Genomic DNA, 27,894 nt, shown 5'->3' with positions numbered 1-27,894 from the left:
CTTCTCACAGTGAGAAATGAATTACTGTTATGAAGATCTAGAGTTTCATCCAGAACTGAGCTGGCTTTTAAGAAAACCAAGCTTAATTGGCCTTGTGACAGATGGCTGACTGTAACTGAATTTGAAAGAGCAGACTAATTAATAAAGTTTTAACTGTTGAATATGCATTTCCTTCTAAGTACAGTAGCTGAAAGCTGAGCAGGAGGGGATGCAAATGATCAATTACTTGTGCTATAGCAGCAGGATGCTGACATTGATCATATGGCGATCGAAGCCGACAGCTAGCACTTAATTTCAGACATGATGAGTGGCAAAAAAGCAAAACGACTGGCAGCGGAGATCCAAGAAGAATCTCTTCACAGCAACATTATCAGCGAATGACTGAAGGAATGAAATAATGAGTGAATGAGAACAGAAGCAAGTTAACAGGCAGCTACAAGGGAGCAAAAACACAGCAAGTGATGTAAAGAATAGAGGAAAACATAACATTATTGAATGAAACAGAAACAAGAGGGTCTACAAACGCCTCAGTAATCCACCAAAGTCAGATAAATCCCACATATCATTTCCTCCCTCTGGGGGCGGCGGTTACCATTTTGAGCGGGGCCAGTATCAGGATGACATAGCGGACCTCGCAGCAGTTCTCCCCCCAGTTTTGCGGCCTCTCCAGGCGGGAGATGCACACGTGACGCCTCTGGAGATACTTCACGTTGCAGCTGGAGCAGAGAGGGAGAAGGAGGAGGTTTTATAAATGTCAGCGCCTCACCTCAGCGGCAGCGCCCTTCATTTCCATAGATTGACCTCTCTCTGTCTCTGCAGCAACAGGTAGACGCTATTCAGATGTCACACACACTCACACGCCCACACACATGTGGATGCATGTGTTCAAACACACGTATGCTGCAGAGATGCTTCAATTCCTGCAGTTTCATCAGCTTGTTAGCTTGAAAAACTATTGTAGCTGTCAAAACCATGCATCTGATTTGTTCTTCTGATTGCTTTCTGGGTTAAGAAAATGAGTTGACATCTTGGTTGAGGTTTGAGGATCTTTGTCATCTGGACTACAATCATAAATGTGCACCGATTGTGGTTGCACTTTAAAAAACACAATAATGACTGTTGGTAAGAACCAGTAAACAAGTGGCAGTGTTTAAGTCCAGTGTTTTCGTGACACATCCATCCACCTCGACCTCGTTTCTGCTCGTTAACAACATCGCCTGATTGCCTCTACAGGGCTTTGTCTCCTTAAAACACTTACTTACCATATATAAAAAACACTGGATTATCAGTTTCTTCACAAATCTGGCTCATGAAAAGTTGATGCTGGAGATACGTGGTTTCAACAGGACAGTGGCAATAAATCATTTTAGTTGTACATGCATTCGTGATGATGCTGCTCGTCAATACTGGGATGATTTGATTGAGGATTTTGTCATTTTATGCGTTATTATTGTTGTTGTTTGTCTTTATTTTCAATGCAACATACACGACAGTACATGTATGTATTATATACCAATCAATTGATTATTCTTTTTCATTCATCCATTGACTGTTTAGTCTATGAAATATCCAGTATGATGCCTTTAGGTTTAGGATGAATTGTTTCAGCTGTAAACCTCACACACACCCACCCACACACACACACACTGAGGCTTACAGGATGCAGAGCCAGGACTGCTGGTACTGGACCCCGGTGGCGGTGGCTGTCACCCCCTGGATCGTCTCTGACAGCAGGTGGACTGTGGGGGAAAGGCCAGAGGTGAAACACAAGTTAACCGAGATCGACCTGGAGTCCAGTTTGATCCTCACACACTCCTGCTCTCTGCTACAGTGCCGTCTTTTCTGCGTGGGCCTTAAAAGCGCCTGCAACGCATGTCGTCCCCCCCATCCTGACGTGGACTCATCAGCGCGTTCATCAGGGCCTCCAACGTTTCAATCTGACGTATTTAAAAATAAAACCTGGCTCTCGTTTCTTCATCAGGGCTAATGGTGTCAGCCAAAAGCCTGAAATGTTCGATAGAAATCTAGAGCCTCATCTGCTGTGCCAAGCCTCTCAATATGATGTCTACATCAGAAGTGTTTAACAAGCTCGCCTTCTGCTTTAGGCGGCGATGCCAGTCTGCACTGTGTGCAAACACCACCCCACGACACGCTAATAACGATGTCCACCCGACCCCGGAAAACACCAACGCTCATGTTGGCAGATAAAAAAAAAAAGAAGAAAAAACAGGTTTCATTATGCTGCCTTGTTTACACGCTGCAAATCATTAAAAACGGGCGACTGGGGGCACAGCTGAAACCAGCTCGCTGCCTCCTAACAGGAGGAATCTCCCTCCGACTTCTCACGCTGAGAGTGATGAATAACAGTGTTTTGGGGGATATTCTTCAGCAGCCCCGACTCTCCCAAACCCCTCAAGAAGATTCAGCGTGCTTTGGCTTGAACGTCCTCTTCGACTCATCAGCACTGTGCAAATCGCAGGGTGGAAATGTTTTGTATCGCGAGCAGCGGGGACGATCATTTCCATATCATCCTGATTTTCCCTGCCAGTGGTTTCTCCCTCTCTGTCTGTCTGTCTTTGTCTTTCTCTCCATCACTCTCCCTTTCTCGCTCCCTCCGCCATGCCGTCTCATCAATAAAGTATCCTCCATTCATGCCAGAAAATGATGGGCGTCACCATGACAACAGTATCACAGTGCTCAAGGAGTGAGAGTCAGGAAGGGAGGATGGGGGGGGGGACAAGAGAGACAGAGAGAGTGAGAGAGCATGTAGATAAAGAGTAAGAGGGGAAGAAAGGATGAAAAGAAGCCTGTAGAGGAAGAGAACGACGAGGAGGGAGGAAAAAACACCAGCACGTGGGGTGGAGGAGAGACAGGAGGAAGCGGAGAAACAAGGGAGACACGGAGAGAGAGCAAGAAGGAGGAGACATGCAGAGAGAGGAAAAGATGTAGGCAAGAGAAACAGGGGCAAAGAAGGGCCAAGGGAATGAAAAAAAACACACAGAGAAAGCAAAGAACGTGACAAACCAGAAGGAAAACGAGAGTGAGACGAGATGAAAAGAGGAGTGAGAGGGAGGAAGGGACGCAGGAGTGAAGGAGGTGGACTGGGATTCAATTCAATTAATAGCAGTAAGCCTGACAGCCATGTAATAATCAAAAACCATCCAATTTCTCATTGACGTCAGGGAGGAGAAGAGGGGAGAGACGGGACGAGGGAGAGACGCAAACAGAACAAAAGAGAGATTAAAAGATAAAGAGAGGACGGGAAGGGGATGAAAAAGACGCAGACAGGGGTTACGGGAGAGCCGGCCGAAGACGAGGAAGACAGGAAGAGGGAGGGAGACGAGGCCAGTGGAGGGGACGCCCGTGGTCTTCCAGCCAGCAGAGGAGGTGGTCAGCGTCAGACCAGCCGAGAGAAGCTAACGGCTAACACCACTAGCGGTCACAAGATAGAAGCTTCTAGTCATAAATCTCCTCCATTACCTCTGATGCACAAAAAAGTTCAAGTATTTTGCTATGAATATGCAAATTTTGACTCAACGACCGAACGCAACATGTCTCCATCATCAGTCTATGAGCACTGGAGGATCCAAGTGTCCCCATCATGGCTGTAAATAAACACTGGCCCACGACTGGACCTTCATCTTTATGCTGTTCATGTGAAACTCTTCCAGCTTACTCTTGGTTAGCTTTGGGAAAAGATCCTGATTTGAGCTAAAATGCGACGTACGTGATTTAGCTTCACGGTACGTAAGTTACAATTAGCAAAAGCTTAGTTTCAGTTTCACACTGGACACGAACAATGAGTTTTTTGGTCCACCCCACCTCCTCCATATCCAGACTGTCTTCCTCCTTTGCTCCCATCATAATCACTACGGCCACTAGAGGTTGCCTAACAATAAACGTAAATATGGGCTGTAAAGACCTTCTTGCAGTCGAACTGCACAGCCCTTTCTCTGGTGAGGACGAGCACATTTTTAAGATAAGTTTAAGCTAATGGAGAGCTCAGTTTTTAGTGATGTGCCAACATGGTTGCTTCCACCACCCTCCTTCGTAAATAACCACGTGTGGGACACTGGAGCACGTCGCCTGCTGAGGTGAACAAACCTGACTTGGACGTGAGAGGAGAGGAAGTGTGAGAGTAAGGTCGCTGATGTGATCAAGTGGGAGACTAATTAAGACATGCACCTTTGATATTTGTCAGTTATGTGAGGATTTCTGCTGGGTTTCATCAGCTTTTGGTATGCAAACACCACTGTTTCCACACACAGATGCTCACACGCAGCATATCAAATGTGACAAACTTCAATGGAAAGTGATGAAAAAATATGAGGAAGGCAAGACTGGATGGCTGGATTGCCCCCTTTGATCTCTGGGGATTCTTGGTGAATTCTTTAACTGCATTATCCACACGGTTTGGTTGGAGGGGCGAGAAACAGATTGCAATTTCTGTAAATCACAAGAGGATAATGCAGCCTGTCACAAACAAGGGAGAGACGAATCAATAAATATGCCAAACCGGTTAAAAAACAGTGATGCTAATGTTTCTGAAATCAGCAGCAGGAAGTGCGCAGCTTCAAAGCGCAGACGTTCACGGTTTCTCTGCACGTGTGTGAAAGGCCACGAGTCCTTTTGGCAAGGAGACTCTTTACATTATGCTCAGAGGTGACCTCAATAAAACCTCCTGATCTTATGCTGCCTTCAAGATTAACTGTGGCCTCAGCCATGGGTAGACCTGCCGGCGAACACACACACACACACATACACACACACACACACACACACACACACACACACACACACACACACAGGGAAATGATTTGTTTCCTTCAAAGTGTGGCTTGTGGAGGGCACTCTGAAGGAAGTGATTAAAACACAGGAGGACTCCATACAGCGGCGGCAGATGAAACAATTACTGTACATCAGGTATCCATCACAGCCAATCACCATGCAGGACACAGATGCTATGACGTCACGTGGTGATGAGATGGCCACTAGGACTGGGTCAATGGTGAAACCTTGTTATCCAGAGAGGTTGTCAATTCTAATCTTCTGCTCGCTCGCATGAAAACAAATCACATTAATGGCGAGTAATCCCACGGCCTGCGTGGATGCGGCATTAAAGTCAAGTCTGGCTATCAGAGCAGGTAAATTCCAATTATATAATCAGGTGGAAAAACAAATTACCTGAATATAATTTTTTTTTCCCCACCAAGGGCATAACTCCAATGGCAAAACCGCTGATTACATTATGTGAATTTTACCCCTTCAGTCTCAATCAAATGGATTTATCAATGTTTTTTTCACAGGTCTCGACAAAAAGAACTAATAACATTATTGGACAATGAGTCCACTGGACGGAGAGGGCGTTGATTCGAGGCGCAGCTGAAGAGGCATCGATAACTGTGACACGGGAGGGATTGCTGGTGTCTGTAATCATTTGATGACTCAATGGATCGACCCAGTCCCGAGCGTGGAGAGGAACACAGACGGCATACTGATGGTGATTGGTACAGAAGCAAACCACTGATTGCAGCCTCGTGGCGGCTGATGCTGACATTTTCATCCAATTAGCATAGCTTACCGTCATCAAAGAAAACGAAACTTTGAGACTTGTCTGCAACGAGAGAAGGAGGAGGGAGAAAAACCGAGAGGAGAGACAGTTCAGTCACCTTTTCTGATCAACAGGCGAGCAGTTTCTTAGATTTTACACCAACATACCGACAATAACACTCCGCACGCACACTTACAGACACACTTTGTGGAGAACAGGCACGCACATAAATATCTCTGCTGAACAGAAGCTTCATTTCCTGCCCTCCTTTACCTCATGCATATTAAATATCATTTTCCAGAGAAAATCCCTCAATGTCTCCTCTTTGTTGGGCACAGAGAGATCTTATCTTGATTACCGTCTACTGGCTATTACCAAAAATTGGATTTTATCACTGATAGCGGTTATGTCTGCAGCAAGTGCAAAGAAACCCAAAGACGTCAATGAAGAGATCACGGTGAGAAAAATGACATGTGCGGCCACCATTTTTCATGTGAAGAGCTTGAATTAATGGTCCCAATTTAGTATTCTGATCATTGCTGCAGACTGTTAGAGGGATTTTCACAGTGAAAAGTCACGCCGCCGGCCTGGAGAGACATATTATTATAACACAGACGCAGAGTCGGCTGATTCAAAAATACAAAGCACCTTTCCTGTTGAGCAGAGGAAATTCTATCTTCAGTATTTACAGTGCATGCAGGAAATAAACACGTATGTGCACGAGGTAGAAACACATATAAGTCATGATTATCCTGCTTTAATGCATTTCTGAACTCATCGAACATGTTGTAGGGGATTTCATGAGACTCACGGGCTGCAGAAAAGCCTGTGTGCATGTTTTCTTACGACATGTGCATCCCAGCTTCACCTCTGCAGCTCGAAAATCATGACTACGTGACCGTTTTTTCCCTTGGTTTGATTTGAGCTGGCGAATGAAAAAAATAATAAAAATAAAAAGAATGACACAGGAGGATTATGCAAATCCAGGCGAAGTGGAGAGCCGGCGAGATCGATCAAAGGTGACAGCAATTTAGGGAGAAATGATGGTACAGTCATCACAAATAGGGCACACAATCAGCGGCGCACAGCGCACCGAGCACAGTGGCTGCGAGCAGCATCGCAGAGGAAAATACAATTATACAATACATCATTACTCAAAATATTGACAATTAGTCATTCTGAGACAGGCGCTCATCACTATTGTAAGCGCTGCCGTCACATTCAGCATCCTATAATCATTAAGGGACAATCTTAAAGGATGAAGTGTTATTTTTAATCAGCGGAGGCAGGTTTGGTGTTTGGAGTCGTGGCTGAGGAGATCTAATTATCAATGCGTTGCGTCATCAGCACTGCTGTTCGTTGTGCATTGTGCTCCATCGCCGAATCCCGAGAGGGAAGCGAGCGAGAAAAAAAACACAACAGCACAAGTTGGCCTCTAAAAATCAACTCGGCTGTACAAGTTGGAGCAGGACTAATTATCTCTGTGGGCTTTCATCTTTTTCATTTCTGTAATTCTCTGTTCTTTCTGTGCCTGTTATAATCTCACCCTGTTCTCTTTATCTCACAGCTGTACAGTATTACACTCCAAATGAGCTGGTCCGCTCGCCAGCCGTATCACCCCGCCGCGGCACGCTGAACGTAGATATGGCAGAAATTAATACCTGAAGAGATATGTCCCGTTGATAACATACTTAGGTGCAATATGAATGTATTCCCCCTGGAAGAGCCTTTGTTCCTCCCTCGGAGATATTTTTTCCCCCACAGCAGCGACGTGAGCGTTTCGTGCGCGAATGTTCGTCATTTTAATTTAGCAGTCCTACATGCGACGTGGGGATTCTTACTCTGAGTGAACTATGACTCATTGCAAAACAAGATACTGACGAGAAGGATTTCAAAATGAGAAATCGACCTTTTGAAGTGGTGCATATTCTTATGAAATAATTAAGAGTACCAAATTGAAATTGAAGAGTCACAGGTAAGTGAAATGCGCAGACTGCCGGAAAAACAGACCGTTTCTCGTGCTCTGAATGCACATTTGAAGGTCTGAACTGGTTTCTTCATATGTTTTCTGCTCATTCTGTAGCTCTGTATGCTAATAGCTACAGTACACAGTTACATCATCCTCTGTGCAATCAGCCAATCCTCATCATCCTTAGTTTATTCCCTCCGCTGCAGCCATGAGTGATGACCTGTGTTTCAGAACAAAACAAAAATATAAAAATGCACACTTGACTGACTGCTTTCACATCAGCAGATTTATGCTAATATTTAAGACATTTCTATGTGAAAAATGCACACAGGCGACATGGTATTTTGTGCAGACATTGGTTTTGTTACCAACTCTAACTATGGCTGTAGATTCTTTTACATAATCACTGAATATTTTCCTTATTTTTCTGTGTTGCTTTATGCAATTTCAAACTTCTGTTAAACCCCTGAAAGCTCAAATTGATTTTCAGAGAGCTCAGACCTGCGCAGGAAGCCTTTTTGTTAAGATGGCAGCCTTTGCCTCTTTGTGGGGTATTCTGAGAGAGACACAGTCAAGTAGCAGCAGCCACCACAGCTTGAGAGTCTCAGAGAGCCATTTGAAAAGCTAAGTGAGTGATCGATGACAGAAGTCAATTATCACCTCGCAGATCTGTCAGAGGCGGCTGTGCAGGGTGAGCGTCACACACCACCCACCTCTGACTAACCATCAACAACGGCGGACACCAGCCCAGCCAGACGGGAAAACACTGGACACGGAGTACATGACAGGCAGCCCTAACACTACCATTACCTCCACATGCTCTTACAGTGGGAAGAAAGCCCCTCATGTTTGTCCTGCGTCTTCACAGCATCATTAATCCTTCCACAAACATTTTACAGCCAGGCGAAATTAATGTACTGAAAAAAAAAATAGAGCTTTTCTTCAATTCTTGGTGACATCGTTTGATTTGCTGAATAATTACTTTTGTGACGGCGGTGTTCGGTGCAGCTCGCAGCACAGTGAGGCTTCAACAATGGCTACATACTGTTATGTAAGAAGGCGGATTTCTCCTGCTCTAATGGGCTGAGGAGATTCGCCTTAACCAAGAGGCTTTGCTACTCAGCCAAAAGGACCTGTGCTGGAGGGACTGAACTAATGTGACAGGGATCTGTAAGCCGACAAATGGGCACCAAACCCCTGGAAACTACGGTACGTTTCAGACATGAATTTATGCATTAGAGGAGAGTGAGGTGGGCAGAAAACTTTATGCATATCTTACACTTTTGGGTACAATAAAGCCAAGCTTTTCAGGTGCGTGTGTGTGCTGGCAAGACCACTTTTTACTCCTGAAATGTGAAAATAAAACGAACCTCAAACCTTTTCAATCATCTCAAAGACACTGAACTACTGCTTGACCACGAATGGAAGAAACACAGATTTTACTCTCCGTGACTGTGGTCAATGAAAAGGATATGTGCATCTTATGCTTGTGCATCAATGTGTACGATAACCACTTGGCAATTTTCCTGGGAAACGTTTGATGTCTGCACATGTAAATGGCTGCCAACAGGATTCAGCGCGCTGAGCTCTATTTGTGTCCACTTAAAAAAGCCGTGGGGCAAATGAACAGACTCGAGTCAAACATCACAAACTTTGCTTTGGGTCTTAAAAGCTTCTTGAACCATTCTCGAGTCTATCTGACAATCCTGCTCCTGAGCCTGGGGTGAAGCGCTTTTTCAGGTAGGTGTTGACATGTGCAGACAACAGATGTTTTTGGGTCAGGTGTCGTATGTTTTGGGGTGGTACGAGTCCTCAGTCTTACTGTGTTTTGTGCGTTTGTGACTGTGTTTTCACACAGGCGGTTCTCCGCTTACCGTTGACCTCCTGAGCTCCAGCGTCTGTGAAAAGCATGCTCATCACCTCCTCGAAGTTGCAGTGGGGCTCGGAGGAGTGGCTGTCCTGGCCCACGTGGTGCAGCATTCTCTTCAGGACGTCGTCCAGGGAGGCAGCCGTCTCGTCCAGCAGGATAGTGGCCCTCGCCAGAAAGCCATCCAGGTCCCGGTGTGCCCGAACTTCCTCCTCGAAGTTCATCAGCTTCACATACTGTGGAAAATATCGAATCCTTTCAAATTTCTGAATATTACTGAACATTTTGTGTTGATCAGGCCAATCAATGTGATAAAGACTGGAATAAATGCATCTACCCTCGGTTCTGCAGAACCTAAAGGCTCCATATGTTTCTTCTGAGTGCTTTCCAAAGGCAGCTGGACTTGGTTGTAGTTTCAAGGATAAATGCCCTGGACTTCCCACCAGTCCGTTAGAACTACAGACGCCTGGATGAGAGGTGAAACATCTTCTAGAACCACAAGCAAGTCCGGTTGCCTGAGGAAAGCACTTAGAGGGTACCATGACCTGGATAAAAGATCATTTGATTGTAGTTTGAGGGGAATCTCAATACTTGATTAATTCAGTCAAGGATCTGGCTGTTAGACGACTGGATGCATCTCGAGGTCAGAAGTTGTGGTTGGTTGTCTTGCAGTTTGAGCTTTGATACTCTGTGACCTTGTTAATACAACTGGAGCGGTATTTTACATGCTGTAGCTATAAGTAATAATAAGTAAAGTAATAAAAACATACAGTCTGCTCAGTCAACTGGCAGCTGAGACCTTTGTCACCGCTGTCATGACTATTCTACTGTATCGATGTAGGTGTGTAGCTTCTGTCACAAGCTAAGCAGGAAGATGTCAACCTTCCCAGTCACGGCTACAAAGCTGTGATGGCTCAATTGTTTCTCAAAACAGAAGGAGCAGGTGTCAGTTGGCACGACTCCAGCCCCACATGAACTGCTGAACCGGAACTGGAGATGTGGCTGCAGAGTCAGGGGTCTGGAACCAGGCTGTCAAAATGACCAGTGCTAGATTTTAGGTTCCTTAGTGTTGTTCAGTAGGTTGATTGGAAGTGAATCTTAGATCCATGAGAACCAAAAAAAGCATTTGGATTTCACACTTGTAAGTGAGCCCCTCACAGATTGGCCTACACCACAAGCGTCCTAGAGTTTGACCTTAAGGTAAGGCTCCACGCCCTCCCCTCTGAGCCCAACAGTGAGGTGTTTCAAAAAGCAGGACTCTGCAGAGACTTCACCTCTCGAAAGTTCATCAAAATTGGACCAGCGGTGTCTGAGAATCACCTGAGAGACACACAAATGGACCGAAAGACGAACACAGCTCGATTAAGAGCCCAGACTCCCACCAGTCCTCGATTTCATCGATCATGTGATTGACAGACATTGTGAAGATGAATGGGCTCCCTGCTGTTCTTTTCAAAATAAAACAAGCACCGAGCAGAAAGTCCACGTCTCGAGTCTTTGGAGTTATTTGTGTAGAAACCTCTATAAATAACTTTGATTTTGTTTTGTTTGCGTGAATAAGTCAGGACTTAGGTCTTCTTTCACCTCGGGTTAAGAGATTAAAAGGTTAAGAATAAACCGAATTCATCTGTTTTCGTCCTTTGAACTGAATTTGATGAATTGTTCATAAAAAAAAAAAAAAGTGTGCAGCTGAAGCAGAAACACAACCATATCAAAATGAATTCTATTTATGGACCAGCGCAAACAAACAGATGCACTACAAAGTTCTTGGCAGGGGAAGTGAGGATGTGACCATGTGAAATTGATTTAAAGAAAAAACAGAAGGAGAGCGCAAACAAATAGAAATGTAATACAGAATGGGGAGATTAGTGGAAAGAAGCAGGCAAGCTGTTGGCAGGGACGAGGCACAACAAACCGAAATCTCTGACAGGCCTGTACCGAGGAAGTCTAACTCCTGACAGCCCTGGCCACCAGTCTGAACTCATGCCCTCTGGGCGCTGCTTTAAACTCCTTGAACTGTGGAGGTCGAGAAACATCCATTTATCTCCAGCGCGAGAGACGGCTCGGCGTACACACGGGAGTCCGTTAATGCTCCCCCTGCTTTTAGAAACGTGAACCTACAAAGTGCTCGCTGGCATCAAAGCAGGAGTTTTTAAGAGCTTTGGTCATGTTTGGCTTTTCTGGCCATTTTTTTCAAAATGCGAATGATTTCCTTTAGCAGTAACGTTCGAGGCGATTTATATTCCAACTGCACACTACAACATCTCATCTTGTCTGGCTTTCATGCTCACTCGTGTTGTTCAGCCTTTATATGCTCCCACCGGGAAACATACTCAGGGACCCCGGCATTGATTTACAAAGCTACACTATGCAGATAATAGACAGCTGCAGCTCCATGTGACACACTCGTATTAGTCCTATTGATGAATCGGTTCAGCGCATGGATCACGTCATCTCACGGGTTCCTCGGGACGTGCTGCGGCTGAGAGAGAAGACGGCGCCCGCAGACAGACGCAGACTTGAGTTTGAAGTTTCTGGATTTGAATACGATATTGGTTTCTCTGTCAGGCAGACGTCTGCGCTCCTTCACTCGCAGCCTTGATTACTGTAATTCTCTCTTGTCTGATCTGCCCTGGAAAGCCTTGAAATGCAGATGCTCTCAAATGCAGCAGCAGGTGTGCCGGTCAAGTCCAGAGGCAGAGGACGTTACACCTGTTTAGAAGTCCTGTCACTGAGATCAGACTTTAGAAATACCACTATTGGTTTTTGAATCACTCAACTTACTGATTGAGGCTCGAGTGTCTGATATGTTACTTTGATATTTTCCTCTGATGATGTTCGGCCTCTTTCAGACTCTTGCTTTGGCAGTCAGTGAGAGGATGTGAGGAGCTCTGCAAACAGTTTTAAATGAAACTGTAAATTATAGCTTTTTAGCTAAGAAGTCGCAGACAGTTAATTCACATTGACTCTAAGTGATCCATTTAATTATTCTTCTGTAGCTTTTATCGTGTTTGGGATTTATTTGACCTTCATTTCATTTTATTTTATTGTTTCATCACTTTATATGTCTGTAATTCAGTGTGTGCGATACAATAAAGCATAAAATGATGGCTCGAGTTGCGTGAGTGGCCCCTCTTCTGGATGGACAATCAATCGAATTCAGCTGCTTTGATGTTTGTTTGTAATGGAAATCTGCAAATCTGAATCAAGACTTTTTCCCCACAATGCAGAGTGTTCATCCGCACAGATTTAAGATAACAAACCCATACGACCATCAGACAGGCAATGCTATCAGACACGTTTTGCCAAATTATCCTAAAATGCCCTGCATCAGCAAACAATACTGATACCACTGGGAGTTCCTGAGCCTTTCTGTGAGATCCATATCAGCATGTTTCAGGCATATTTTAACAGATTCATTAAGGCTGATCAAATTGCGGTGCTCTGCCTTAACTCAGCACAGTCTGGGTGCACCAGCTGTTGTATAGGTATCAACACGACGCCTCTGCTGAAACACGAGAACCAACTCGTAACATGGAGCAGAATGAGCGAGCCAACGGCGAAGCGGCATGAGGAGATGAACAGCAGCAGACAGCAGCTTCACAGCAGATATTCACTGTGACAGCAGAGCTATTCAGCTGTCAAGCATATCTTACATAAATTGGATTGGTTTTACGAACATCAGTGTACTTCAACAGTGCACATGCAGCTGTGGGCTATTACACTATGTATGGAAATAGAAGTCGTAGACTAGGACTCGGTATGGGATTACACAGACAGACAGAACAATCTTGATTAGGACATCCTGAGATGTAATGAAGCTAAGAATAAGCTACTGCTGAGGACAAAAAAAATCTTTCCGGTTTCTAGTCTTAATCACTTCCACTTCCACCAAAAATCATTTCTGTGTTTTCACGTACAATAAACGTATAAGAAGGCAGCAGCCATCTGTGGGAAAACTAGTGTCGGGTGAATGAAAGTAAAAATGAGTGAAAGTCAATGTTTGAGCTGTTTTGCTGCTGTGATGAAAACATTTCTTTTGCAGCCTCTTTGTGTGATCTATCCTCTCAGATTTGAGATGTAGAGTTTTGTATCTGAAGCCTAAATCTATTGATTTAAAAAGCCCTTAATGGTAACATGCCGTCATTCATCACTTCCTTATTAAACTGCTCATTATTTGACCCGTTCAAACGGTCGGCTAAAGCTCCAATCCCGACGCTAACACTGAATTTTACGAATCTGCTTTTAGTTTTCGTGCTGCGCAAACTTGGAAGACTTTACAACATACATTAAAACATTACGGGCAAACCCTTGATGATCAAGATTTAAATAAATGCTGAATGAAACGAATGAGCGAATTTCCATTTTTGAGTGATTGTGAATTGAGCTGAACTGTATTGACGTCTGCAGACACGATCGAGTGATGTGCCAAGGTCTTTGACTGCCAGAATTCACTTTAATACTGCGTTACATTTAATGAATGAATATTTATGCCTACCCGTCTTGATGTGTTCAGTAACACACAGCCAGAGTCGTCAGCATCTGAGGAAGAACAAGAGGTACAATTAGACATTCAGAGTGGACCACAATAAAACATGTGTCATGTCAATGTCGTGTCACATAACAACATAGTGTACGAGGTACTGAACCCAGATCATTGGTGGCACGGTGGTTCAGTGGCAACACTGTTGCCGCACAGCTCGAAGGTCTCTGCTTCAATTTAAGCACAAGTACAACAAAAATGTAACGTCGCTTGGCATGATATACATCAATAGTACAATGACAACAGTAGACATATTGAGTAGTGCACAGCATTGATTTTCGGATGGGTCTAATACCTGGTTGCCATCCTGGTAACCAAATCTAAAAATGACTGTCCAGCCCTGTACGCTTTGGTGTGACAACCATTTTTAAGGTGTTTCAGGCCTTTAATGGTGAGCTGAGGTTAACACAGGTGAGCTGGGAATGACATGACTTGCAGTTCACAGTCAGCACCTCGAGACCCTGCACCACAAGGACTCCCTGTGTCCTCAGCTTTGGTTGAATCGGAATATTACAAGTGAAAATGCTCAATGTTTTAATGCAAATCTGTAGTGACACGGAAATTATAATGTTCTGTATTTGCATGTAAAAGCAACGGAGGACGCGCTACTGAATTCTGAAATAAAGATCACAAGTAACAACCACTCAGCCAGTAAAGAAAAGAAGCCTGAGACCCTTTTTTTCTAGTAGTGATGAAAATGTCAAGAGGCAAGTCTCTAAATGCTCTCATTGAACAAGGATTGGAAGTTCTCTGCTGATAAGGCTTTAATACACACGTCTGTGGAGCTGAGGCGAGCGCTCAGATAAAGCACAAAGGTCCGGATTTTCCCAGAGTCGGGAAAGGAGGAAAAACCTTTTATGTTAGAAAACAATACGGGGACGAACCGAGGGAACGAGGTTTTCAACGCACTTCAGTCCCTTAACTAGCAGACTGTCAGTACCCTGCTGACTCTCATAAAACAGTCCGCCACCGCGTTACATAACGCAGTTATCGCCGTTTACTGTGGGGAGGACGTTATTAGGTTACCATGGGCTTTCCTCCTCTGCTCCATGTGATGCACTGTGTCGGCTCCGTCTGGAAATCAATCAGTGCTTAACTCCTCCCTCCAGCAACGGAAAAGCAAGAAAACCCCCCGTTAACAAGCCAATAAGCCTCAGGAAAGCGCCAGCATATCATAATATCAATAATCCAGCCACAAGTGAAGGTGTTTGAGTGTCAGTCTGCAGGACGAGGGGGGGGAGGGGGGCTTTGATTGCCACACCAAACACCTTGCCATCATAAAACCCTGCAGGCAGTGGAGGAAGAAAGAGCGCCCCAGCCCCTACCTCTGTGATGAGACTATGGCGGGGGGCACGTGTCGTGTGCAGTGGATTTGGTTCATCAAAGCCTCACAATCAAAAAGCACACGGCTGGGCTTATCTGCTCCCAGAGGGAAGAGGGAGCTGCAGCTCTAATTGCTGTCAGGCTGCAGCCATAAGGAGATATTCACATATTCATATAAGATTACCTCTTCCCCAATGATCACCTCCTTCTAATGGCCTCTGTATGTCTCAATATAGTGGGTGGATTAAAGTAATCCAGCAGAATTTCAGGGTTTAGGGATTAGGGAGAGGAAGTGTTAAAATGTGACACGGGCTTGTATCCCTACTTGGTTCCTTATTTGATCAATGTGGCACTACAACCTTTGATTATAGTCAGCCAGCCACAAGTGTTGAGTAATTTCAGAGTGGAGTGTTGTATTATTTTAGTCATTAAGGGCTGCAAGGTGGTGACTGAGAATGGCTGAATTACTGTGTGATGGGAGAAATCTCGCATGCGAGCAGGCTCCATTGTCCTTGGGCCGAGGCTGGGCAGTGTGTTTGAAACAGTACATGCATTTCAAATATGTGTTTGATAAAAAGAAATTGGTTTCGTAGTGTCAAGAAATGCTCATTTTAATTGGTATCAAAACACCAATCTGAATACTAAGAATATATTTACCAACTATCTCCCAGGTCATTTCATTTGGTGCAGTCAGCATAAGCAGCAGGGATGCACCAATCAGGCCGATATTGGGCTGATATTGACCGTTTTAAGGGAATTTCATCTTCCAGAGGTGAATCCAGCCCATGTTCATTTATATGTTGTATGTAAAATGTTGAATATCTAAGGTTTTTAGGAAGGAAATTAAATTATAGACGTGAATTTTGTTTCACATTAATGGACAAACATCTCTGCAGATGGCGAAAGGTTTAGTTTTATTGTATCAGGTATTTTCGCGTTTGCTAGAGATGCACATGTACCTTTGATGGACTCTACTGTCTGTTAATAAATTCATTCCCATTGTTCCTCTCTGGGTGGGATCACTGAGGGGTTAAATGCATTTTCTTGTCATTGTCATAACAGTCAATGTTTGTGCTCTCAGTCACTGTACAGTCATTGTCATGGTGCACTGTCGACTCCACCACCACATTAATCCGTGGCCTCATGTTACCCTGCATTAAAATATGGGATCAGGAGTTCTACACCGCGCGTTGTACATGCTGCAGATTTGGGAAAAAGAGTGCACTGGTGTCGGATTAAAAATCGGTGAGCTGAGGTATCAGAATCGGTACTGGGAGAGAATACTGTAATTGATGCAGCCCTATAAGCCAGTGCACCTGTCTATGAACAACAGTTCCACAGTACTTTTATCCTGTAACATTCCTCATCAAGGTTAAATCACACCCAGGCAGAGTCGAGGTCAGTGAAGAGCTGTATGAAGTGTAAAACCAACACATTGACTGCAGGCCCTCATGAAAACTCACAATCATTAAAATAAAAATTTGACCAATGTCTATTTAAGAAAGAATGGGGGAAAAAAAATAAGTCTTCCAAATTTGCTGGTACAAACTAATTCATTTCAGAGGCACTGTTACAAGCCCTGGTGAAAAAACTTGTCCTCAGCAAACACATGTCCTTGCAAATATATTCATATTTTAGAAATCGGCCTCTCGGGCAGCTGTTACTCTCAGGCTGTTTATCACCACCACACAGTATTTTGTATGAAAATACACTTTGATGTTCTATGCCTACCCTTGTTTTTAAATCAACAGATCTGCTTATCATTATCTTACCTTACCTTCATGTGGTTAAGAAACACTGAATTATCACTGGGTGTATAAACCCCTTAGGATCAGACCAATACAGAGTTGTCTCAAGCAAAGGCACCGACCCTTTTCCAGGACTCCATCCATCCATTTCCTGGCACTTGTCTGGGGCTGGGTCACGGTGGCAGCAGGCAAAGGAAGGCAGTCCAGACGTCCCTCTCCCCCGCAGTGTTTTCCAGCTCCCGAGGATTTCCCCATCCAGATGGGATTTATAATCTCTCCAGTGTCTTCTGGGCCTGCCCCAGTGTCTCCTACCAGTTGGACATGCCCAGAAAACCAACAAAGGAAGGCCCCCATGAGGTATCCTGATCAGATGCTTGAACCACCTCATCTGGATCCTCTCACCATGAAGACGCAGCAGCTCTTCACCTTATCTCTACGGTGTGCCCAGCCATCCTCCGGAGGAAACTCATTTCGGCTGCTTGGATCCATGATCTCATTCTTGTGGTCATCACCCAAACCTCACAGGTGAGGTCCTTTCCTTTTACCTTCTGGCTTAGCTCCCTCTTCACCACAAAGGACGCATACAAAGCCTGCTTTACTGTTGACACCACAACCAAACCACCTGTCACTCTCATGCTCCACTTTAATCTCACTCATCTCACAACTCACTCGCAAACTCCATGAACCATGGCTTCCAACTTGAGGGTGCTCATCCTGACATGCTGAAGGTCAAGCTGTCATGATGAAAATCTGATGAAGCCAACAGAATCATATCATCTGCAAAGTAGTTGAGGTCCCCAAACTGAACCCCCTCGTCTGGTTATAAACGGCTCATAGCAGCCCTCTGTACAACCCCACGAGACTCACTGGGAGCACCATCATAAGCTTTTTCCAAGAACACCAAACACATGTAAACTGGATGGCCAATCTCACTGACCACCTCCAATAAAGAGCTTTACCACTGTTCTACGACCAGCACGGAATTGGCCTGGCTCCTCCTGAATCTGAGGTTCACCGACTGATTACAGCCTCCTTTCCTGCACCCAGCACCCTGGGGTAGGCATTCCCAACGAGGCTGAGCACCGTGATACCCCAGTAAATGGAGCATGAACTCTGGTCCCCGCTTCTCAAAAATGGGAACCACCATCCATGACCTGCAACTCCACAGGCACTGTCACTGACCTCCATGCACCATTGAAGAGGTTTCTCAGCCAAGAAAACCCAACAATCCAAGGTTGAAGGATCTGGAGATGCTGATAGCTCCATATTTCATTTACTACAGATTTCATGACCTCAAATCATGAAATCCTTCAATGGTAAAAAATTAAATACAACTTTTAAAACCTTTTTTATTGTTAGTTTTACTTCGAGTTCTCTGAGTAAACTGTATTTAATGAAGACCGCTTCGTAGGGACATAAAGGTCAAGTAACGACCTTGGTCAAAGCCTTGATCCCATGTCTCCAGTGTGAAAGACGCCTGACCTTCCTCATGCCTTTTCCTCTTCAGTATTCAGCCAAAATGACTGAACAGAAATGGAACTGAGCCCAGCACTGACAGAAATATAATCATGAAATCAATTCTTTTTATGGAGAGCGTTTGACAACTTTACAGCAAAGTTCTCTGGAGAGAAGATTAGACGGGATCATGTCACAATGATAAAAAAACAAAAAAAGACGACCTCCTTACCAGCTGACAACATTTCCAGCAAGCTCTTCAGTTTCTAATCTTCTGCACTCGTTTGAATAACTGCCATCAATCACTTAGTTTGATCTCTGATTCCACATATACACCAGGTCTGAGCAGAATGTGTTACTGGCTCTTCAGCCTCACATGACGATGGTGTCTGTGCATGTCAAGAAAGAGCAAAATCCATCATTACCCAGTAAGACCAGAGCATCTCTGCAGCACAAAGCTGCAGTTCTCAGGATGTGTTGTGATATATTTCACGTTGCACTTGGCCATATTGCAAATTTGGATCTCAATTAAGTGTCCAGCCCTCAACATTGCCCATGTCCATGTTGTGGCTCCACTGCTTTACTGTGGATCTGCTGGACATTTTCCTGTTCATAATGGATCTCTGCTTGAATTATGGCTGAAAGTCAGCAAGACAAACAGTTTCAGTCTGGAGACAACCTTTTTCTAAATGGTCCTGCCACCAAAACTTGTCATTCAGCACTTTTAGAGAGATTTTTTTGAGCGTTTCAGCTGCACTAAAAAACAAAACCAGAGAAAAAACAAACAATCAAAATGAACCTGGGGATGCATGACACGTTGCCAATAGCTGCTCCAAAGTGTTTTACTGGGAATGGATCATTTACTACTGAAGTTACAAATCATATTTTCTGTCTTAACTTATTGAAGCTGTCACCATTTCTCCTTTATTCTGACAGTGGTGACAAACATCGCCTCATCTTCTGTGTGTTGCCGTTGTTTCTCAGAGACAAACTCGTAGCTGCTGTGATCCACTTTATCATTAGAAGTTCTGACGATTCAAGGAATAGACTAATATTTTTAACATGGACTGCACAGAAGACATGAGTGAAAAATGTTCTCTTTATCTATGTGAACTAAGACAGAGGAGCACACAAGGAGGGACTGTGCTTCGAAGATGGATTTTTCCTCCGGATGATGACGACGCTGTGGTAAAAACAAGATTACTGCAGCACTTATTTGCTCATATTTGGGACATTAAATTAAAAAATGCTCTTTAAATAACTCAAAGGTTGGAAGCCATTATAAAACATATCTTTAGTATGGTGCAAATATCCAACAGGCACAATATCGTAAAGGTCAAGACTGAATACTGTCCCAGAAACCAGGGACAGTATTATAGAGCAGAATGGTAAAAGCATCCAAAGCATGGCCGTTTTCTCATGAAAGCAGCCACTGTTAAATATACGGAGAGAAATTCATTAATTATATCAGAGAGATGTTTTTGAAATTAGATTTAGGTAGGAGCTGCTGTCTCTGGGTCTGATGTAATCACTACGCTATTTGCTTTTTCCAACTGCTGCTTATGTAGCCAGACAGGATGTGATTAAAAGTCCTGTTCAGAGTCTTACATTGATTTGATATGGAGGACATCTTCCACAGCGGCCTGCTGATGTGGAATAATAAAATAACCTAATAATTAGTGACATAAATTAAAAGCAGAAGCAGGCACGCAAACAGCTAACGACACCGGGATCAAATGTATGTGACAAGTGGACTCAGGGGGAGGAAGCAGGAATAAAAACAAACCACTCTAATCAACATTCAGCTGCACTGTCAATGAATAATGCACTGAAAATCTGGGAACAGACACTGCTGGGCATGACAAACGCTCTGCACCTGCGGGTGAGAATTCTGCCGGATGACAGCAGTGAGAATTGAACATATTACAGCTGCACAGAGGGAGACGAGCGGAGTAAAACACTGCCAGGTTTAGGGGCTCGGCTCAAGCTAACGCCAGGGGTGTGAATCAGTGGCTTACGATTAGGGGAGAGTGATATGTGATTATATAGCACGAGATGATCTAATTCATCTACCGTCAGAGTTTTTGCTGAACAGTTAATACCCTTCTAATATTTCTGGCTGTTTTTTTGGGTGGTTAAATGCTTTTTTGCATCGATGTTTCTTCTTTTCCAGGATTCAAATTTTGTCCTATTTAATGTTTTAACTGCATGCATATTCACTAAAATAAACATGCGCACGGGCTCCTACAAGACAAGAAAAGTATGTCGGACTAATTATTCCAGAATGAGAATTATTTCACTCCATGTTGTGATATTACAGTGAAGTCCATTAACATCTGAACAAAAATGAATAAAGTGCATTGTGCTGACTAACATTAGCCTGAACTCGTCTCTCTCAGAAGCAGTACTGCTTGGAGTTGTAGTAGCAGTGACATTAGCAGCAGTACAAGCACTAACAGAAGTAGTAGCGACAGTACAAATTGCCAAAGCCAGAGAAAGTTGATCAGTTTTACTTCTTTAAGCAATGATTAGATCAATACACCTCTGCCAAAGCTAAAGACTGTGCATGATCGCGTTGGGAAGGCTCCACCTCTGCAGCTCTGACAACATGTTTGGTTTGTCGATGGTGGAGATGATTTGAAACAAAGCTGAAGAAAAGTTCAGTAATCTTAGAAAAGTTTAGATCTTGTGATCCAGCAGCATTACGAGTCTGTCTGTACAGTGATTAAACTCAGCTGTAACCAAACAGTTCGGGGACTCCAGCAGGTCTGGAAACCCTGAGAGGGGACGCACAAACTTGACTAAAGAGTTAAATTCCTATATTGTTGGTCCAAAGACCTCAAACACGGTGCAGTCCAAACACAGTGAGTGTGTCCTCATCCCCGTTACACAAATCCACAGTTAGTTGACTGTCCTGCGATGACGGTTTACACTGTGTCACTCTCGTGTTTTACGCTCTCCTGACGCTCACCTGTCCAACTCGAGAGACGGACTTTTCTCTGCTGTGTCCTTCCTCTAACTTGTTCCCAGCTTGCAGCCCTCTTGTCAGATGCCTTGAGTGTTACTATGTATGGAGGATCAGCCCGAGCGACATGGTCACCTGTCACATCTCTCTCCCTTTCCCTCTATCCCCGTGGTGCACCTGGGACTGTTACCGTGGCAACGGTAACCTGTTGACTCGTGGGGTTCCTGGTGATGGGGTCAAAATCATCTGCACCTGCAGCTGAGGAGCTGTCTGTCAAGTCAACACCTGCCATCCGGCGGTGGATGGACGCAGACCCCACCAGACCGCTGGATTCCACAGGAACGACTTCAAAGTTTGAGGATTTTCTGCACGTTTTTCTTTTGATTTCCTCCTGAAGGAGCCTTGAAGAGATGCACGCTGCCTTTGAAGAATTTGCCTCATGTTATGATGTGAAACGTCCAAAAAAAAGAAAAAAAAAAAAAAAAAAGATATTGATCACACAGTTGCAGATGAGGTTATTGACTGGAAGAAGCGTGTTCCCAGAGAGGCAGCGAGCCAGTTTTTTTTTTTTTATCTTGTGACACATCATTTCCACTTGAAGGACCAGTGTGAAGGAATTAGTGGGATCTAGTGGTGAGGCAGCAGACTGCAACCAGCTGAATACCCCCCTCACCCCCTTCAAAGAGTGCAGGAGAAGCCACAGTGGCCTCGACTTCAACGTAAAAACACCAAAGGCTGTGTGTAGACATGAAGTTTTAAACAGCCTCCCAGCTGTTTTGGAGCTGGTGTTACACACTAATGACAACAGACTTATGAATATTGTATTCCGTTTCTTCCCATAGATCCCACTGAATCCCACACACTGGTCCATTAAAGCGAGAACCAGTCAGAGGTCGCACCCCTCAACATGCAGCGTGATACTGGCTAATGAACATGAGGGATTTCTGTCTGCAGAGCTGAAGTGCAGCTGGAACTTCCTGCTTCTGCTCCAGAAATAAGAAAACCTCATTCAGAGTCCCACTGACATCGTAACAACGGTAAAAACTAAAGCTCCAGCCGTGGACCTGAACCTTACTCAACAGCAAGCCGTGCCGCTCACTTAATGTTTTCAGATAAGGACGTTTTTTGTTTAATTAATATTTCAATGGACAACATTTCAAATAAAACATCAAAGCTTCACAAAAGGACAGTCTGTCTGCACGTACAAGCTTTCAGACAGCGGAGATTACGAGTGAGAGATTAGAAAAAATGACTTTACAGGAGCACTTTTGGTGAATTTTATGGATACGGACGGTGAAATAAGAACCCATGCTGCCGTGCTTGAGCGTTTTAATGGGAGCTGTGGTTTTTTATCTGCTCATGAAGGAATCGTTTGGATGGAAAACGCCGGGAACAGGCTTGATTCTCTCTGATTAAGAGACAGATGACTGAGCTGGGTAAGAAACGAGTGGAAGCACATGGTACAAGATATTCACGCAGCAAGACCTGGAATCTGATGAGTTACTGGGCGTTTTCAGCTCTGTTTTTGGTCTCCACCAGCTCCTGGGAAGTAGATTTTCTCATGTAAGGAGTTATTTGGTCCATTTTGAATATAAAAATAGTGATTATAGGCGCCTTAAACTGCAACTTAACACTCTGTTTTGAATACACCACTTTAAACATACACAAGGCCCCGTTGGTGCTAACTTTTATTGAGTCACAAGTTTACTCAGACAGAAACCATAACATGTCTCAGCCTCTTCATCATCGTCCTTTATCTCATCACTTGCTTCTCCTCCCTGTCTTCAGTCTCTTTCTCCAGCTGTTCTCCTCCTCTTCCTCCTTTATCTCCACCACACACTCTAACCCCGCTGCCCTCTCTCTCTCAGTGTACTGACCTGGCCCAGGGCTGATCTGGTTGTCATAGAGGTGGATGTCATCTCCGCAGGCGATCGGCGAGTCTTGTCCCTCCTCTCGGCCCTCGCTGCCCTCCTCCTGCTCCACCTCCCGCTGCTCTGGGGACACAACAGCACAGGGTCACCTCCTGGACCTCACCGGCTACCAGGCAGGGCAGCAAACTCACTTTTATTATTATCATCATCAGCCGTGGCAGCCGGCAAGTTCGGGAATTCAACAGGTCACTTCACTTACTGTCTGTTTTTTTACCAGTCAGCTCGACTTTTAGGACAAAAGACAACGAAATGATGCTTTTCTACATGTCAAAGTAAATAAAGTAGGTACACTTCAGTGTTTTCTGGGTGGCTAAAAGTAATTTTCAACAAAACAATAAAAATTCAATTAATAAAGAGTGAAGTTTTATGAGAAGGGGATTTTAACCGTATTCTTAAATAAACACAAAGACAACAGAGAAATAAAAACTCCCTTTACTCGACACTTTTAGTAACATCCTGTCAGAACAGTGCTTACCAAAAGTTAAGACAGGCACAAAAGATTATTACAAGAAATTATGCTTTTCCGTGACAGCTTATCTGACAGTCGGCGAACCGTCCTGACACCGTCACAAACATCTGGTGCTTAAAACAAAAAAGCCTCAGAATTAAATGCAAATATTGTCTTAGTGTCACCTGAAGGATGTCGCGAGGAGGCTCGCTTGTCAAACACAGACTCAGATTTCACTGCAGCTTCCTTCTCCTACCAGCAGTGTATTGTACGTAAAGTCAAAACCAGGTCTGTTGATCTACTTACTTCTCAATTCATCAGTTAATCATTTGGTCTATTAAAGGTGAGCAAATAGCAGAAATGCCCATCACAAGCTACCAGAGCCTGTTTGTCTGACCAGCAGTCGAAAAGCCAGAGATCTTCAGTTTCACGGGAGAAAACCATGAAATCGTCACATATATGAGAGCTGAGTGGTTTCATCATTTCTCAGCTCTTTATGCCTGATAATAGGTCAGATTTTGATCTGGTATCAGTGTCAGAAACTAATAAAAGCATGTTCGCAGAGATCTACGTGCGATTAAATGTGTCAGTAAAAGAGCAAGAGAGCGCAATAACAGGAGCAGCCTGCAGAAAACAAAATGAAAGATATGCTTGATCATTCTGTTATTTACTGTGGATTACAGCTGCTGTGTCTTACACTGTCACTGTGTTATTTACTGGTGGATGTTTACTGTACAACTATCCACCATGTTGTGTTCTGTATTCTGTAAGACGTGTTTTTAGTGTATATTTAAGATGCTAACGCGTGTATATATCTCTACACATAATGCATAATGCATGGATATCTGTGAGCAGAGGAGATCTAAAAACCTACAACGTGAAACGGCTAAAAGAAAATGGCAGGAATCAGGCCGGTCAGTGGTTGTTTTGACATGACGTATTCCATGAATCAGCAGGTAGACAGGTTCTTGCAGGTTTTCTTGGAGTGTAATGAACAGGATTTTGTCTGGTGGAAAGCATCACAGGACCCAGCCTGGAGCCTGTTTGTATGACTCATCCCATCCTCTCCCCCTGACACAGCAGCCCCTTAAATCCCATCCTACAGTAACTAGTGGGCTCCCAAATATCACCCAGCGATCGGCTTGATGCGACGGGAACAATATCTCGTGCTCGTGCTCTTTATCTGCTGACCTTATCTGTGAGGGGGCCCCAATTTCAGTTCATTCAGTTTGTCTTGCATCAGGATCATCCCTCAGCACTTGACATTATTTGAACCTCGCTGTGTCGTCGCCTTGCCTGCATCCCTCTGTGCCTCAGACTCACCGGCTGGGCTCTGACTTTCAAATCACCTTGGCAGGGAACAGCGGCTGCAGAGCAGGAGGAGCAGATCGACGGCTTTACGCCAAGAAGCACCGCTATCAATTCTGGGAAAAGTTTTTAAATGCTCATTACTTACTGACGTTAATCTGTTTATGTTTGCTATTAAACTCCAAATATGCAATTCACCATTCAGAACTGGGGCCGGCTGTACTGAAAGTCACAATCTGGATTCTTTTCACAATGTCAATCGGACAATAAATTGAGTCAATTCTGCAGCATTTGCATTGAGACGAGCTGCACGTGAAGCCAAGCTCAGCATCTGTGACCCGTCAATACAAACATGCAACATGCAGAAGGAACGAGGGCTGTTTGATACGAAAGCACTGAATGATTGATGTGTTTCCTTCAAACGGTGTGCAGCCTTCTGCAGCAGCCTCGGAGACGTGTTCGGAGCTGCGACGCACAGAAGCACCACGCCATGTTTGCATCATTAGAGACGTTTGAAACTTTCATGCTTTGTGTTCTGAGAGGACTGATCGAGATTCATCACATGATACCACGACAATCCCCCGAAGATCAACATCAGCTCAACCAATCAGCTCGCGGTGGACGACAACGCTTCAAATACGGATGCTGCAAACAAGCTGCAGAGTCTCAAACGTGGACGCTTCACACACATCGTCCAAGATTAGAGCCACCAAGTATCAGAATCGGAGCAAATGTGAATTATGGTCACAATCTGCCTTCTGCTCCGGAGTGACGGCGCTGAACAAAGCCTGAAAAGTGTTTATGTCACATGTCACGGTGAAGCTGACCTTTGAGCTTTTGGATATCAAATGTCATCACTTCATCATTTTATCCTGAGAGCTGAGGTCATATTTCCAAATATTGAGCGCGGCTGTTTGATTATATACGACTTAAAAAGATCCCACCATAAGACGGGTCAGGGTCCGCGTGGCTTACCACCTCTGCTCAATGATTCCCTCCCTGAATTAAGCCCTGAAATCCAATATTTCCCCGCTCTGCACACATTGCATGTTTTCCATTGTGGTTTTTTTTGTGTGATTTCACCCAAAAATGTGCAGCCATAATCAGATTCAGTCACTCACAGCTGCTTGCCAAGCAGACTACCAGCTGATATATGTTGGTGACTTATCTACTGATGGAGAACACAAGAAGGCACCTGGACAACCAGATTTTGAAGAGCGTTCGATTTCCAGACCACCCTTCAGTGACGAGCCTCTGAGATGACGGTGGTGGATAATGCTTACGTGCCAACAATAATGTAATAGCGTTTATATCCAGATGAAGGGTTGCCTAATAAACACGGCTGTGTTCATCTGCAGCAGGGGGCCCTCTGTGAATCTGCTGAGTGAATCGGTGTGTTGCAGGAGGGGAATAATTGGCTGCGGGAGGCAGGGAGATCCAATGCAAGCATATTCTGTCCCGACTGCTTGTGCTGCACATACTAATTGGGCGCCTCTCCTTGGCTTGAAGGTAATGAAACTGCCGTTATCATAACAGCCGGAGCAAAGTTCATTATTTATATCCAAATGCAGTGAAGTGTGAGAGCTGGGAGAGCTTCCTGTGTCTGTCCTGCAGCTCCAGCCGTTAATTCACATCTTTCATACTGTACATCGCACGTTATTTGAAACATTCAATAAAAAAAATCCCTCTACTTCTTCTGCCATCATGATGAGAGGATCACACACTCACAGCTCATCAATCTCTTATTATTGGCTGCTTTGTTTTCCATCTCTGACAACTGGCTCAAGCTGAAAATGTAATGCGCATCCATACGTCCTGGTGGAGGCTCAGACTCACCCATTTCTTGAAAGAAGTATCCATTCTTGGACATCCCAGAGGGAGGCGCCTCTGCAGAAGAGAGCAAAACAGAGAAAGACAGTAATCACTGAGGTGAAACTGGGCAACAGTAACAGGCTGCAGGGAGCCTTTTTCATCCTGGAATCAGACTTTCTGTTATTATTTTTACACAGAAATTGCTGGGATGGGAGATGATTGCAAATTCAGACACGAGCCATTATCCGACCTCCGTTGGTCATTTAGTGCTGAGGTTCAGGAGGGAAAGACCTGTGCATTCAAATGTCAAACATGTCACGATTCAGGAAGTAACTCGTAAGTCTGTCTGTCTGTCTGTCCATCGTCTGGACAGCTGTTCGTCCGATCCACTTCGCACTCGGTGGGTGTATTTCTGAGGACCTGAGGAAGCGAAGTGTCGAGTGGGAGCTCTTGAGATTTTCTATTGTTGTTGCTGTGCATCTCTCTCCGTCTCTCTCTCTGAACCCACCCAGCTGAGGCAGATGGCCGCCCACCTAGAGCCGGCGTCTGTTTCCTTCTGCCTGTTAAAAGTTCTTCCTCGCCGCCGTCGCCAAGTGTTTGCTCATGAGGGAATTGCCCGATCTTTGTAAATTAAAGAGGATGTTGCAGACCTGCTCTATATGAAAATGAAGTGGGATGTACAGGGTGTGTTTATCACACGGCCGAACGGCATGCTGGGTACAGCTCGCCCTCGGTCCCTCGTGACGGGACATTCAAGAACAAATGAGACAGAGACATGTTAGATTCCAGCAAAGTCTTCTAAGTTTGCCGTTTTGTTTGGCTAAACTCCAGCAGAAGTGTGCGAAATGAGGCTTTCAGACCATGAACGATTAAAAGGTCTCTGTGGTTCGGCTGTTTTCAGCAAATCTTGAATCACCCTGGATGCTGGTCTGTTTCATGCCTTCCCCAGAGACACACTAATAAACCAGTGAAGG

General features: G+C 44.5%; 1 protein-coding gene across 5 annotated transcripts in view; it reads right to left on the bottom strand.

Annotated features, from left to right (window-relative positions):
- The window catches only part of slc4a11 (solute carrier family 4 member 11), a 94,926-nt gene that overhangs the window by 27,159 nt on the left and 39,873 nt on the right, over positions 1–27,894 (bottom strand). For 2 of the 5 annotated variants that reach the window (XM_076748456.1, XM_076748457.1), the window contains exons 2-8: positions 26,945–26,995; positions 23,299–23,415; positions 13,886–13,929; positions 9,395–9,623; positions 5,582–5,614; positions 1,658–1,739; positions 593–716 (exon numbers count right to left, since the gene is read on the bottom strand). In XM_076748456.1, coding sequence (XP_076604571.1) covers positions 593–716; positions 1,658–1,739; positions 5,582–5,614; positions 9,395–9,623; positions 13,886–13,929; positions 23,299–23,415; positions 26,945–26,995 — 680 coding nt within the window. The remainder of the gene's footprint in view (positions 1–592; positions 717–1,657; positions 1,740–5,581; positions 5,615–9,394; positions 9,624–13,885; positions 13,930–23,298; positions 23,416–26,944; positions 26,996–27,894) is intronic. The other 3 variants (XM_076748460.1, XM_076748459.1, XM_076748458.1) reach the window with 2 other exon arrangements.

The sequence above is a fragment of the Chaetodon auriga genome, chromosome 14 (genome assembly GCF_051107435.1).
Source record: "Chaetodon auriga isolate fChaAug3 chromosome 14, fChaAug3.hap1, whole genome shotgun sequence".
Taxonomy (NCBI): Eukaryota; Metazoa; Chordata; class Actinopteri; order Chaetodontiformes; family Chaetodontidae; genus Chaetodon; species Chaetodon auriga.
The sequence above is the reverse complement of the archived record's forward strand: the minus strand, read 5'-3'. Positions and strand labels throughout refer to the sequence as shown.